Source organism: Berghia stephanieae, chromosome 2, assembly GCF_034508935.2.
Source record: "Berghia stephanieae isolate SIO BIC M18660-M18661 chromosome 2, UCSD_Bste_1.3, whole genome shotgun sequence".
NCBI classification, from domain to species: Eukaryota; Metazoa; Mollusca; class Gastropoda; order Nudibranchia; family Aeolidiidae; genus Berghia; species Berghia stephanieae.
The window spans coordinates 63,428,290-63,444,088 of record NC_088361.1 but is presented as its reverse complement, the minus strand read 5'-3'; the positions used below and the strand labels follow the sequence as shown (position 1 = coordinate 63,444,088).

The 15,799-nt window shown below is 35.4% G+C and overlaps 1 protein-coding gene across 1 annotated transcript in view; it reads right to left on the bottom strand.

The window, feature by feature from the left end:
* LOC144963985 (uncharacterized) overlaps positions 1 to 15,799 on the bottom strand; it is a 19,934-nt gene extending 4,135 nt beyond the window's left edge. The window contains exons 1-4 of the mRNA XM_078897927.1: positions 15,411 to 15,799; positions 14,896 to 14,982; positions 13,671 to 13,732; positions 12,637 to 12,853 (exon numbers count right to left, since the gene is read on the bottom strand). Of these exons, the coding sequence (XP_078754053.1) occupies positions 12,637 to 12,853; positions 13,671 to 13,732; positions 14,896 to 14,982; positions 15,411 to 15,474 (430 nt within the window). The 5' untranslated portion in view covers positions 15,475 to 15,799. The remainder of the gene's footprint in view (positions 1 to 12,636; positions 12,854 to 13,670; positions 13,733 to 14,895; positions 14,983 to 15,410) is intronic.

Here is a 15,799-nt window from a genome sequence, read left to right as displayed (position 1 = left end):
GGTGGTTGTAGTGGTAATGGTGGTTGCAGTAGTAGTGGTAGTGATGATGGTTGTAGTAGTAGTGATGATGTGGTGGTGGTTGGAGGGGTATCCTTGGAACAATTTGACGGAAGTTGCCCGGAACCCTGAATACACATTTTGCTCCAGACCGGAGTTTTTACAGATGAAACCGGAGTTTTGGCATCACTGTATAAAAGCTTCAAAAACGAACAAAATACCAAACAAAGAATGTTTCAGGCCCAGAACCCTTCTTCAGCCAACAACAAAATCAATAAAGACATAAATACATTACTTAAACACCAGATAGACAGCAGAGAAATGAATAATGTATTGATGTTATTGTTTTTTGTTGATTAGTTCCAAAATATTTCCATGTCCTTTCTTACAATAACAGAGCCAGCCATTGCTTGCTTGAAAGTAAGTCACCCTTCGTTTGTCTATAACGATAGGCCACGATGTCAGTGTGTTAACCGCTGATTTTGTGTAGCTGCATTAATATCAGCTTTCGTGGCAGTTGCTGCATTTTTACTCTGTAGTTGACGGGCTAGAGAATTCTTGTGCAAAGAAGAAAATGTCCGCATCAACTGGTTGGAAAGGACTGGATATCATTGGTCAGAAAGCAAGGGATTTCATTGGACAAGATATTTGGCCTTGACTGTCTATTTGAAGTTGATGATTGCTGCCATATCGATGTCACTACACTGTATACAGCTTTTGCTAAAATGTATGTCGTTGTGATGAGTTTATTATTACATGAACTGAAGGCGAGGACTGTGACTCCATGTTGCTATAATATGAATGTCGTTATAAATGGCTTGTACTGAACTGTACTATAATATTGATATTCAGATGGTTATTAATTCCTGTCCTGGCTTTCTAAACCTCATAAAGCAGAGATTGAGTAGGCTTGACTCTATTAATAGTATTATAGCCTATTAGGTTCTGGTGAAACCATTGAATGGGGAACCGAGCGTTTGTCCCACTCTTGTGTTTTTTTCTCCCTCACACAATAACAAGTCCTTGTCACATGAGAAAAGCCTTAAAAGCACAATAAGACTTGCTTCTCATCTTGCATTTGGGAAACTTATTTCAGATACATCTATCTGGGTGGGGTTCCTGACCTCCCATAGTGGTCAGGGGGGTACATACTGTGTCTTCTATCCCCTTATATCTGTTTTCCAACATGCTTTCTGTCTTTGTCTTGGAATGAGATTACTTGGTTTTGTCTTGGCCCTGGCCAGAGTCCTAGCTGGGAGGGAAACAGTCAAATGCATAGTTATTGTTTTGGGAGATGTTTTTTTTCTTGTAAATCATCTCTCTGTTATGTATTATTATATTTGTTGTTTTGAATGTATAATGTAAGCATTTGAGTGTATTCCTCTTTGTTGGATTTTGTGCTTAAGTCCGGATGAGACTTATAGGTGATCTCAAACTAAGTACATTGGTGATATGCTCTTGGAATCTACATCTGATCCCTATTTGTTCCCAGTTCCCCTATGTCTTCCTTTTTCTCGAGTGCTTTAATTGTAATTCTAGAACTTTTTACTATCCCATTTTCTTCCTTTTTACCGGCACTGATATAACCTCAATGTGTTGCAAGTGCCGTAAAACCCTTAAAAACAAAAACAAAAAAATCAGATACATCTATAAAACATTTTGGGTGGTTTTTTTTTGTTTGCTTTTGACTAATGAATGTATTTTTAACATCACCAAAGAAAAAGAGGGAGACCGCTTACCTTCAAGGGAGAGTGATGAAGCCTGAATTCCTGTACTATTCTAGCTACTTATAAAAGGTTACAAGGATTATTGACTACTACCAAATTGTTTATGAGTGAAATTAGCAAAATCCTATAAGTCACATAAAATATAATAAATATTTCAGTTGAAAATAAATTTTTAAAATGACTTTTCATCATAATAATACACACTGACAATGATAATGTTCAAATAATTCAAAGTTTATTTTGGCTTTGACAAGTCTTTATCAGGAAAGCTTGAAAATCTTATTGACAAGAATGGATGTGGCTTATTAAATCAGCAAATAAATCAAGTTTTGTAACCATTTTGACAATTCATTTTTAGGCTTTGGTTACTCTGACATAACACCAGATTTGGACTATTTAGTATAAAAACCAATCACATTGTTATAACATAAGATTGATGGTGTTGGTGATGGTGATAACAATGGCAATAATGCTGTTATTGTTAAAACTATTGATGACGGTTACATCGAGGGTTACGCCAATGATGCTAATGCTGGACATGATGGGAGACTTCACTATTTTTCTCCAACCCCCTCCCCCCTTCTCTCTCTCTCTCTCTGATGGGGTCTTTTGACTTCCCATGCATGGTGGGCAGGAGGTCACCTGCTGTGTTTTCTATCTCCCAATATTTGTTTTATAAGTTCATTCATGTCTTTGTCTTGGAATGGGATTACTTGTTTTTATCCTGGCCCTTGCTGGAGTCCTTGACTGAGTGGGAAACAGTTAAAAAGTTTAGGGAGGGGATATTTTTTCTATTGTAAACCATCTCTCTATTATCTGGCACCGCAGGATTTTGCACAGCTTGCAGCCGCAAAATTAGTGAACATTTTCTGATTTGCATTGCAACTGCAAAATCTGCATGTTTTGCAAATTTTTGACAAATTCTTTGATTCTTTTTAAAAATATTTTTTGCGAAATTTGCATTCCCCGCAGTGATGAAGAATTTTATTGTAATTTTGTTTTCCCAACTTTGTGCCTATTTCCACATCAGCATAATTTCTGGCAAAATTTGCCATTTTTTGTCCCATAATTTTGAGTTTGAAATTGTGTAATTCCGCAGGGATATTTTATTACACGGGTTGCATGTTGTTAGGTGTGATACAACATATTTAGAAACCTGCAAAGTTTTTGCAAAATTTACTTATTTTCTTCTGCAAAATTCATTTTCTTTGCAAAATTTTGAAATATTTTTGGCAAAAAACCACAGGGTCAGTATTATGTACGTATAAATTTTTTGTTTTGAATTTATATTATGATTTGTAAATATTCGAGTGTATTCCTCTTAATGGAGACCTGTGTTTGTGTCTGGATGAGACTTCTATTAAGGATCTTATTCTCAAACTAAGTACACTGATGTTGTGCTCTGGTTCACCCCCCTTAGTCTTAATTTTTCTAGTATGCTTTTAACTGTAAATTTATAATTTTTTTGACCATCCCTTTTTCTTCCTTTTTACTGGCACTGAAATGACCTAAATATGTCGCACCTCCTCCCCTATCTCTCTCTCTCTCTCTCTCTATATATATATATATATATATATATATACAGTAAAATTACTTTAAACCGAAAGAAGCTAAACCGAAAAATACCTTAAACCGCAAAGAATTTAATAAACTGTACTAGTTTCTTCATTATCTTTGTACTAATTCTTACGATGAATCGAAATACTTCTAAGCAGGACTTTCTTTAAACCGAAACAACTTGAGAGCACCTTCCCTTTTTCTCTCTCTGTTTTTCTTCAAAAATTCGGGAAGGAGGCCACACGTAATAATGCCCGGCGATATTAAACAAAGAGCGTAAGTATAAGATGAGGCTGATGGGTGGTGGGGGGTTAGGTAAACACTTCAATCACTGCCTAGGACTTCATATACTCTATAGATGTCACTGATCACTGCACTTGGGCTTGGCCAACACCACAATCGCACAGACTGGAAAAGGAAGACAGCGGGTGACTGGCAGGCGAAAATGAGGAAAGAGGGGGAGTTGGGGTGTAGAATCACGCAAGCGAGATATTCTCGCTCGTGTGTTGATGCTTTGGAACTGACTGGATTTTCAACACGACAATTGACATGCCATTTCATTTCCACTTTGTTTAAATGTGTGTGTGTGTGTGTGAGGGGGGGGGGGGGGTTCGATGTAATTAGGCCTTTGAACCTAAAGGCTTTTCAACAAAAGAGAGATGTGTAGTAGACAGCTTAGCACTTACACGCCTTTTCACTTTTCATTTCTACTTCACTTCACCTCTGAGTAGCTGCGCATCATTCATTATCAATTATCGCACAAGAACTTTCGATCTTATTTTAGCTTTGCATTTTACTAAAAGATAGCACTGTGCTTACACGTTGGAGTTTAAAATCAAAATACTACGTGAAGTCGATGAAAAAAAAGTTGATCAAGACGGAGATATAATGTAAAATACAGGGCATCCCGAACTCAACTCTTTCAACAATTTTGATTTGAAAACGAAAACCCCCAAAAATATTTTTAAAACACACCCAAAGAAAAAAATAAAAATTAAAAAAAATAAAAAATGTTAATGGTTACGAAGACGGCATTTATTCAACAACTCCATTTAACGGGAAACCCATGATGCGATTAAATGAGCAAATTCCTTAAATAGTTACTTCCCTTGAAAAACATTGCAAAACGGGAACTTGCTTTAAACCAAAATGTCTTTAAACCGAAATGGTTTGGAAGGTCCCCAAAATTTCGGTTTAAAGTAATTCTACTGTATATATATATATATATATATATATATATATATATATATATATATATATATATATATATATATATATATATATATATATATATATATATATATATAAGTATCAATCCACTATTAAGGTGACCACTGTGAAATGCACCAATTGGAGGACCAAGCATATGTCTTGTTCAAATTGATTAAACTGTTCAATCTTTGTTCAAATGAGTATAGTTTGATTCCCTACAATGATTTATGAACACAATTCTGATGCTTGATGATCACAATGGTATATAGAAAATTACTCGGTCCCCCTAATGTTTTACTAAGTGTTTCTGTAGCTTTAAGGAGACATTTGGTAAAAACATGTTTTTAGGGAGACCACATTAAAAAACCCTTTTAGGGAGCCCAGTATATGTTTATATATGTGTATACCTAAGAGTGCATTTTCAAGTGAGCTACCACCAAATTGTCTAAAATAAAGTAAGTCCTTAAGATTAAGAGCTTCATGGCCATAGTGTCGAAGCTTATCCCAGTGTGCGTAGAGTGAAGTGGCCGAGCAACGCATTTACTAACTCCTGGGAAGGTCCATCCCTCAGAAGGGGCGCTCAGGGAAATAACCTGGGACTCAAACACGGCAAAAAATATTCCCAGTTGCTCCGTGCGCCATTGTTTTTGCAGTCCCCGACCCCTTTAGAAACCTGACGACCCAGGTTAAGATCAGAGATAGAAGGGACCAGGCAGAGGAGTTTATTTGTTGTTGTTGTATACCACTGAATGGACTTGGTTTGTTTTGTTTTGTTTGTAAGGGTTTTACGGCGCTTGCAACACATTAAGGTCATATCAGCGCCAGTAAAAAGGAAGAAATGGGATAGTAAAAAGTTCTGGAACTACAATTAGAGCACCCAAGAAAAAGTAAGGCAAAGGGGATTTGTTTCAAATAGGAAACAGTAGATTCCAAGAGCCCACTATCAAAGTACTTAGTTTGAGATCACCTAAACGTCTCATTCAGACACAAGCACAGGTCCCAACAAAGAGGGATACACTCAAATGTTTACAAAGCATAAATAATATGTAAACAAAACAATAAAGAGCATAACAGACAGATGATTTACAAGGGAAAAATATAATCTCCCAAAACTCGAACTATACATTTGACTGTTTCCCTCCCAGCCAGGTCCTGGACAAAACCAAGTAATCCCATCCCATCCCGAGACAAAGACAGAAAACAAGTTGGAAAACAGACATAGGGGGATAGAAGACGCAACGAGTACGTCCCTGCCCATTATGGGAAGTCGGGAACCCCACCCAGTGAGTGAATGGAGTTGGATGGATAGGACAGCAGATCTGATGGACACAATGAACGGCTTCAATCAACATCTCATTCACTTTAACTTGCACAATGCTTGCTTTGGTTTCGTGGTAGACAGTTCGTCTGACGCCCGAGTTGCCAGGGTTCGAATCCATATTTGTGGCGATGCAGAGTCATTGTAAAAGTCTCATTTACAGTCTCACTTGTGTTAATTGGAGTACGTTACTGAATTGTAACAACGTTGTTCGTGTCCATATAAATCTACTACCAGCTGCACGTTGAGCTCATTGTGGGTTTTATGATACATCAAGCTCGTGTAAAATTACATTTACATTTGACCGAAAAATGATACATAACGATAGAAGTCTACAAATCATATTGCAGGTTTATTTCAGTTCCAAAAGCCATCACAAACATTCATCCACTGTATCACATAAGTCTTTGGTCACCAAATAAAAGCATGAAGTTTGCTATGTGTACAGTGCAACATAAAAGGATAGAAACAGTTTTACTGATAAAACCCTCAAATGATAACAAACCAATATGTTGTTGCTGGTAAGTTGCTTAATTGCATTTGTTAAAAAGCATAAACTGTGAAGCAAAAGTGTTGAAAATCGTTTGAATAAAGTTTAATGCAAAAAAAATAATTCTTAAGCACTTTATGCCGTTCTAAGCTGTCGTTGCTGCATTTTTTTTCATTATTAATTATTATTATTCTGATTAAGGATGAGGGGATAAAGAAAGAATGAAATTAAATGCACAGAGGTGTCATTTCTTGACAGTCACCTCTAAAGATTGCAACTCTTAAAACTATCATAAAAAGAATAGTGAAATTTTACATTAGGTATCTAGAAAATGCTGAACATAAAGCTACATTGGCCAATTAAGTTAGGGTTAGTAGAAAGACTTTTTATTCTGCCATATCTGATTCTTTCAGATAGTTCTACATAGCTGCCAACTTTTCAAAAATAAAATAAGGAACGCTCATTTTGCCCGGGATGAGGGGCGATGTGTGCCGAAGCCCCCCCCCCCCCCCCCCCTTCATCGAATCGCAACATATAAAAGTCAGCCTTTTTAATTACTATTACTAACACTAACAAGTTTGAGATGACAGAGGCTAGTCCAAATGTTGCTCAATTATCGGGTTTAGTACCAGCACATTTGAATCGTTAAAATGACACTTTCCACAATGATTGTTGTTTTGTTTTTAAGGGTTTTACGGCGCTTGCAACACATTTAGGTTATATCAGCGCCAGTAAAAAGGAAGAAAATTGGATAGTAAAAAGTTCTAGAATTACAGTTGAAGCATCCAAGAGAAAGTAAGACATAGGGGAACTGGGAACAAATAGGGATCAGATGTAGATTCCAAGAGCGTATCACCAATGTACTAAGTTTGAGATCACCTATAAGTCTTATCCGGACACAAGAACAAAATCCAACAAAGAGGAACACACTCAAATGCTTACATTATACATTAAAAAATAACAAATATAGTAATAATACATAACAGAGAGATGATTTACAAGGAAAAAAATATCATCTCCCAAAACAATAAATATGCATTTGACTGCTTCCCTCCCAGCTAGGACTCCGGCGAGGGCCAGGAAAAAAACAAGTAATCTCATTCCAAGACAAAGACTGAAAGCATGTTGGAAAACAGATATAAGGGGATAGAAGACACAGTGTGTACCTCCCTGCCCGCTATGGGAGCTTTCCACAATGAGATCAAAATTCAGAACGGACAATATAAAGAAAGAATTCAACTGCCTCAACTTTGATAAGGACCAATACACAAGAAGCACGATTGTAAAATAAATGAAATAACTTAAGATGGTTAGAAATGCATAACTACCAACCTGGTACATCACTTGAGAGGGCGTTTTGGGGTAAAAATTAGGTGAGTTCAGATAAAAAGTAGACGATTGCATATATGTTTTCTTTCATGCAACATAATGGTCTTTAAGTAGTATACTATAATAGTAGTTATAGTAAAATGCACCTCTAAATATTAGAGAATTCCTACTTCTTTACTTTGACAAGATAAACACACCTAAAAATGGAGTATACTTATTTTTCTTGAACCTAAACCGTTACAAAAGCTTGCTTGAAAAAAAAAAAATTAAAATCAGATGAAGATGTTTTTAAAGGGATTAAATTTATATTTCATAAATTAATAAAGGGAAATAATCATTGTCATCTTTAATCAATATAAGCAATTGATTTTCTTATTGAATACCTTCCAATCAAAAAGGTGGATTTAATTTTATTCTTAATTAAAATAATATTTGTAACAAATAGTGAAAGTATCAATACTGTCTTAGAATATTCAAAGTATATCGAGGCTAACATCCATATCCTATGCAAATCTCCAATACATTATGAAAGGTTTGAGTAAAATACAGGCGTCATATAAACGAATGGAACTTTTTTAATTGTTGAAAATCATTTATGTTAGAGGCATAATTCAAATTAAAGAGCTACACAAATGGAGATTATGCTCTCACTGGACACCAATAATAATGATAATAATAATAACAACAATAGTAGTAGTAGTAATAGTAATAATAATGGATCAATAATAATAATTCATTAGGCTCACATGGCTTTTTTACCACAAATTAGTCAAAAATTACAAAATACGGATTTTGAACTAAAAATAAGCACTTACGGACTCAGGAAGTCAAATACGGAACAAATCCGTTTTTAACAGAACGGTTGGCAGCTATGGTTCTACAAAGCATTTGTCTCTCAAGCTGAGCAAATGAATGTTCATATAATATAAAAAAGGATATTGCAATGATGAACAGATTGTACTATATAAAGATAAAACGTTTTTGTAAACCCCCAAAATATGTCAATAACACTATACAATACAATGAATGTAATACAAATCAAATTCATGATTGTCATTACACCGATTGAAACGCTCTTTCCCTTCTATATTTATTTCTTTCATTAAAAATCTTTGTCTTCACCAAACTAATTAGTGTACCTTCAGGGATTCCTTTTTGTGAAAATACCCTGTGGTGTTTTAAGAACAGAATAATTTCAGACTTTCTAGGTAATGATCCCCTTGAACCATGTGCTGAAACATCTTCGACAAAGTTTTTAAAATATGACTTGACTCTATCTGTATCCTCATCTGACCATGACATGTATCTCCGATTTTTGCTTGAATTCCTCTTGGGTTCAGTTTGTTTTGAAGAACACGTAAGCTGATTTGGCACTCCTGCTTCACCATCAAATATTTCTTCTTGATTTGCAGCTGTTACTATGGATGTTCCAAAATTTGCATTTGAGTCTCTATTCACTACAGAGTCATTTGTTTCAATGTTACAATTTCCTTCCCCAGTGACCGATGCTGAGTTATCAATTTGACCCAAAAAATGACCAACTTCTGTTATTTCTCGTATTGCAAGTGGACACTGATAAATGTTTTGATTGATTGATTCACTGTGTCCCATATGTCGATAGAAGACATCTCTCTCGTGTTGTGGGACATCAAGTAAGGCAAATAATGTCGAAGCTCGGTGCCTGAATTTATCAGCTATTAACAACTGGGGTTTCTCTAAATCCTTTACTAAGGAAGTGACATATTTGATGGCAATGTAACCACTTACATGATCTTTGGATATTCCTGTATTTGGAAAAAGAAATGGGTTGTCTGAAATATCAACAGCTTTACGCTCCTGTGCAAGTTTCCTTAAAGGCTGAATTGTGTCATTGGGTATCAACACAGGGACCAACATCTTGCTTCCCTTTCCAGACTGATAGGCCAGCTTATACTTCTCAAGTAACGCTTTTTCCAGAGGATCAGTGACATGTTGTACAAGCTGGGGATCAACCCATACACCTGAATCTGCATCATTCCAGTCTTTTAACAACATCCTTGCGGGTTCTCCGCCTCTCCTCGCATTAAACATTGTAAGCCTAGCTACGATGACATTGCGAAGCCTAACAAACATATGTGAATCAAATAATTGATAATCATCCTCACAAATACGGACCATCTCTCAGTAATAAATTGCCGTAGCTTCTTTATATCATTCTCTAATGGCATCTCTTTGGGTTTTCTCAAATTTGTTCTCTTTGCTTCACATTGAACTCTGGCTGTAAAAAAAATACTATCCCAATTATAATCCAGGACAGCTTTGAACAAATCTATCTCTGCGGATTCTTCCATTTTGTTTTGCATTATATATTCCCCTTTTAAGAAATTAATTAACTTTTTCAATATAAATCCAATTGAAAGCTTCAAGCCTGCTTTCAATGTCCCATCCTCTTTCAAAGTCATTTCAGAAATGGTTTGCGATATTTCATTAAAGTTACAACGCTTCACCACGTCCTCTCCAGAGAAAGAAGGTTGATTCGTTCTCTTCCTAGTTTTTAAAATCAAATTTCCTAAGATGCGTAAATCACTCATTATAACTTTTCTCTCCTTCTTTGAACTTTTACTCCACAATTTTGTTCCTAACAATACTATAGCTTTGTCTGATCGACACAAATTTCCCACTTCATCATTCCGAAATTTGTCAAGAATATTCTCCTTTATTTCTTTACTTGCATTGGGAGCCACGGGATAAAATTTTACAACCCCAGTACACAGAGCATGCTCAGTACTACATTTCTTTTTGTGTTCATAAACCCTTCGTCCAGAGTAAAACCCCTTACAGCCAGCACACATAACAACTTCATGTGACCCTTGTGCTCTCTCACGCATAACTATTGAATTGTTTCTAGTGTTTGAATAAAAAATGCCCTTTTTCTTGAGATAATCCATTGTTCTATCCCTTTCCTTTACAGGCTGTTTCATGGCCTCTGTAACTTCTGTCTCATCTTTGTGTTTCCTCATCAAATGCCTTGAGAGTTTTGTTTGCAACTGTCCACAGTATGGACAGGGTCTCCTTGGCTTTTTGTATTTCTCTGGAAAAAAAAGAAGAAAATAAAGCACATCATGCTATGAACTATGAAAATAAATCAATAGACAGATCATATGCACATCAGCTACATGACAGCGATAGAGAGGAATAGCATTCCAAATATTTAAGGCCTGGACAAGTAACTGTCATAATTCCTTCTTGTTATATACTTTTCTACCATCTATTCCTTTGGAAGAGGTATGTTAGATTTGTGGAGACCTCTGCCACATAACAAATCCAGTGAAAAGACGCCATATTTTTGTTTTGAAATAGAAATAAATAGATCAATCCACCCACTTCACTGGGTTCAGGGTTCCCTCTTCATTATAATCAAAATATGAACATAAATCGGAATAGTAACACATTGAAGTCTCATCTGAATACATAGATTGTCCTTTGTTGTTTCAGCGAAAAATCAGACAGAATATCAAAAGAATTTTAGGTTTTTCCCCAACCACCCCTTGGAGGTATCAGTATCAGCGGAATGGTAAGCGTCATGTTTTTTACGTTGAGCAACAAAATTTACTCCAAATGCTTCACTCGACCCAGGCGGAAAAGCAATCAAGAATAGACCCAAGTCCTATCCAAAGACTAACATTTCATTTAAGTTTATTGTAGGCCCTTGGCCAATCGACAAAATTCAATTCACATAAATTATTTACAACAATCAGAAATTAATTATATCAATAATAGTAATAGAATGCAATGAAGGCAATATCATAATAATAATAATAATAATAATAATAATAATAATAATAATAATAATAATAATAATAATAATAATAATAATAATAATAATAATAATAATAATAATAATAATAACAGTAGCGGCTATAAGTAACAATTAATATAGTAACAAAAGTAATAATAGACTATAGTTCATAGTCATAACAATGACTTTCTTTGTCATTGAGGGAGTGAGAAAACATCACCGGCTGGCAGAACAAACAGCCGACATCAATCAAACGTCCTCCAGACCGGTTGAGCATCGGCTTCATTAATTCCTTAAAGACTTCCCCCAACTGCCTGAACGATGCTGATGCCCAGACAACTTAATCCTGATTTATATTTTGTGGGAATGAAATATGACATGTATATGCCGGAAATATTTCAATAACAAACACACTGTTCAGATAGAAAATATTTGAGTCTTGCCTTTGTTAATTGATACAGGTAAGTTAGGAAAATAAATGCTAGTAAAAACGATCAGCAAGTTCGTGAACACTGCTTCTCAACTCGAACATATGTTTTCATCAAATCTACACACATCATGTTGTGAGCTGAATTTTAATGATCTCAGTTGTCATTGAAAGGAAACCCAAGAATTTTAGAATAAAGAAAAATATTGAACCTGGAAGTCAAAAGGGTTTGTAGCACAGCAGGCATTATCAAAGTATAATTTTAGTACCGACAAATTAAAAAGAAAATGTGCTTTTCTTTAAATGCTCCCAATCATCATATACTGTTTAGGTTGCAAGATTAATAAAAATGTTATCTACTCTGATTCTCGTTAAGTTTCCAGCTGGTCTGTGAAAAAAAGCCTTAAGCATCATAGAAATACAAAGAAACAGTTTTAATATATAGATGGGTTGTAACAAAAAAACCATTTTAACACTTACAATACAAGCAATTTAAGTCTATTACAGACAAAAAAAAACCCCAATAAAATAAACATGAACATTTTTATGGCTGGTTTCACTGATATCACTCACACATTGGGGTTTCAGATTCTAAGATGTCCACCCTATCAAATTTGGATTTGTGCTTGTTATGTAAATGGTAGCGTATTTTGCGACGCAGCACTGCCAAAACAGAAAAAAAATGCAATAACACAAATGCAGCACCATGGAGGGGGTGGAAGTTTTCTTTTAAAAGGAATGGGTAAATTAAAATTGATCCCACAAATATCAAAGGAGAAGAATGACAAAAAAATGACTCACCATTGCACGTAACACGTTGGTTTGCAAGTGTATAGCATTCGGGTTGAACCTGGGTCCCAGACTGGCAACGAGGTTCAGTCTGTGATAGTTGTGGATGAGGCTCTGACTGAGTTGGGGAATGAGCACTAGGTTCCAAAGACAATGATGTACTCAGCATTGGGTACCTCACAGAGTACGTAGAGGAATCAGACTCGGAGTCAGCAACAAAATCGGGACCCTGTATATTTTGTGGAAAAGATGACAGATCAATCAATTTATTCATGTTGACAATAAACATGAAGAGCCATTGTTTAATAATCCAACTAAACAATTAGCTGGTTAATAATGCAAGTATAATAAAAAAGAGTTGAGAAAGGCAGACATATTGTCTAAGTATTTAATATGTTCAACTGTGCTTGGATAAATATAGATACACCAACCAGTGTTTCAGTAAACCGTTTTTAACCAACTCTTTAAATCCTACACCAGGACCAACAACTACAAAACAATTTTTTATATCACTACGATTCTGGACATATAAACGGTTGTCATTGCAACAATATGAACTTCCTAACCTTGCAACTGCAATATAGTTAACAAAAAAAGTTGATAAACATTACGATGCAAGAGAATTTGGACAAAATGCGAGATCAAAAGTATAATCCCAACAGAAGCTATTTTAATTTTTCCTGGAAACGCATCATTTTCACATTTTGTCAAATAAAAAAACAAACGACTTCAAATGTGAATGGCTCATCAATGAATATCACTTCAAAATATAACGAGGAAGGTTTAAAATAGTGTTATTGTTGGCGAAGTCCACTGCAAAGAAAAATTTTTAACAACAAAAAACTAGGAGATCTCACTGGTGTAAAACAGTGTTGTCCTTGTCCTGAAATATTGTATTGCGCCTAACAGACTGCAGGTCTCATCTTTTGTGGCAAATGTGTTTTGTCCACCACAAAATATGTTGATGTGAAGCATTTTGAGCATGGTGCCAACTGTGGATAAACGCTATACAAATGTTATGATTTTATTTTAATGTACATACTTACCACAAATGAATCATGTGATATGGAACTTTGTTCTGCATCACTTTCAGGCTCTGAGTTGGAGTCTATATAGAAAATAAAAACAACAAAAAAAAAGCTGAAGACTATCATGTGCAAGTTTTTCTCTAAACTCTTAAACAAAAAATCATGCCATCTTGTGCTGTAAAAGGATTTTTTAAAAATTATTTACCTTATGACTATTGTCCTTTGGAAAAAAAAAGAAAATTAAGTCCGAAACCTTCTGGCTATTTTCTTTTAAATTTCAAGAACGTCAGAGTTGGCAAGGGAGGACGGAAATATAATTCCAGAAACCAATCTGTCTATAATCATATCCATATGATAGTTTTTCGTTCAAGATTCAGGTACAGTCCACTTAGGATAATCGCAATACCTTGGGATCATCGAAAATGTTGGGATTAACCGAAATTCAGTTTCCTGTCCACTATTTCAACATTTTACACATTTATTGTCAACTCAAACCAGTAAATAATATTCTTAGTCCACCACATACAGAGCAATTTGATTGAAACAAAAACCATATGGCAGCCCCGTGTAGATTTGTCAACCAAAAGCAGCTATGAAGCAAGCCGATATCTTATTCAGATTGGAAGAAGTTTCAATCTTTTTTCTCAACAATTCAACATTTGTCAGAGTTAAAGAGATTAGCCTTAATGAGAGACAATAAGCTCTCACCAAACTCGTTGGTCACAATGCACAGTTGTTAATCCTAAAACAAAGGATATCGCTCAGTCTCTCTTTATAACTGTCATTTATAACCTGTTGTCAAGATTATGACCAGCCCCACCCCTCTTCTATTTAATGGCCACCGATGACGTCACAAACCCATACTGCAGAGCCCCGCCCTCTTTCGACTCTAACAGAGTGGTGACACACTACTGTAGCATTAAATCCTGCTCACTCTCGATTCTTCAACCTGTCACGATTTCATCCATGATGAAATTTAATCATGATATACTGTTTGATTTCTTGAATTTACCACTTTTTAAAAAACCGAAGTTTGTTGCAATTAACCAGTGACTTTTATATAGAATTATTTCCATTGCTTAGGAAATATTGTGATTAACCGAAAGTTGCGATTAAACGAGTTGCAATTATCCGGAGTGGACTGTAATAGTATTACACATCATGACTCAAAAAAAAAAAAAAAAAAAAAGCAAACTATGTGTACCTAAATGTTATTCATTTCCTCATCAAATTACATTCTTACCATTAACATCATAGATCACATCAAAAGGGTTGTCTGGATTGACAGCAAGACATTTTTCAGGATTTTTAAAGCTCAAATCTCTCTGATCTGAAGTTACAAAAGAAATAGCATATTCTCAACATTAAACTATGATTTTGTGATGGCTGTGATATGGCATACTGTATGCATAAAGCAAGATGCAAAGACAGGTTTAAGTTTAAATTATTTTATATTCTTTTCAAAAATCCATTCTAGTTTTGCCAAAATAAAATAAACACGAGAAGTGTTGAGTTGGATAAAGCTAAAACTAAAAGTAGTAGTGGTAGTAGTAGTAGTAGTAGTAGTAGTAGTAAACGACAGATCTTACTCACTAGTGTGAATCTACAGTCTACAGAAGTTCCCGAATTATCTGACTCCACTTCCAAATGACTGACTGACAAGTGACAATCATCAATCGGTGTGTGTGTGATTGTGATGTCTACCCTATTGAAAATCTTAAATCAACAGTGATGTAATAAGAATGGCCAATAACTTACCATTTAAATTATCTCGGTGTCTCTTCAATGATGCCTCCAGCATCAATTTACCCCACGATGCCATAGACGTCTAGTTTGGAACTCAGCAAGTGACGAAAAAATACTTGCGGCTATAGAGAGGACGTCCGTCGGCCACTCTCTCCGCAAGTCATTGTCAGTGGTTATCAGATAATCATTGGTTCTTGAAAAATATAGAAACACAGCGGTTCATTTAAAAAGACTCTTTTGTAGATCAAGATATAATGTTAGGTATTGCACTTTAAAATCTCTTCAGACATAGAACGGGTCAACTTGACGTCTAGACCAAATCATTTCGAAGATCGATATGGCAACAGCAACGCCTGGAATGGAGGATTTAAATGCGGCATCTGACGATTCTACTGCTATGA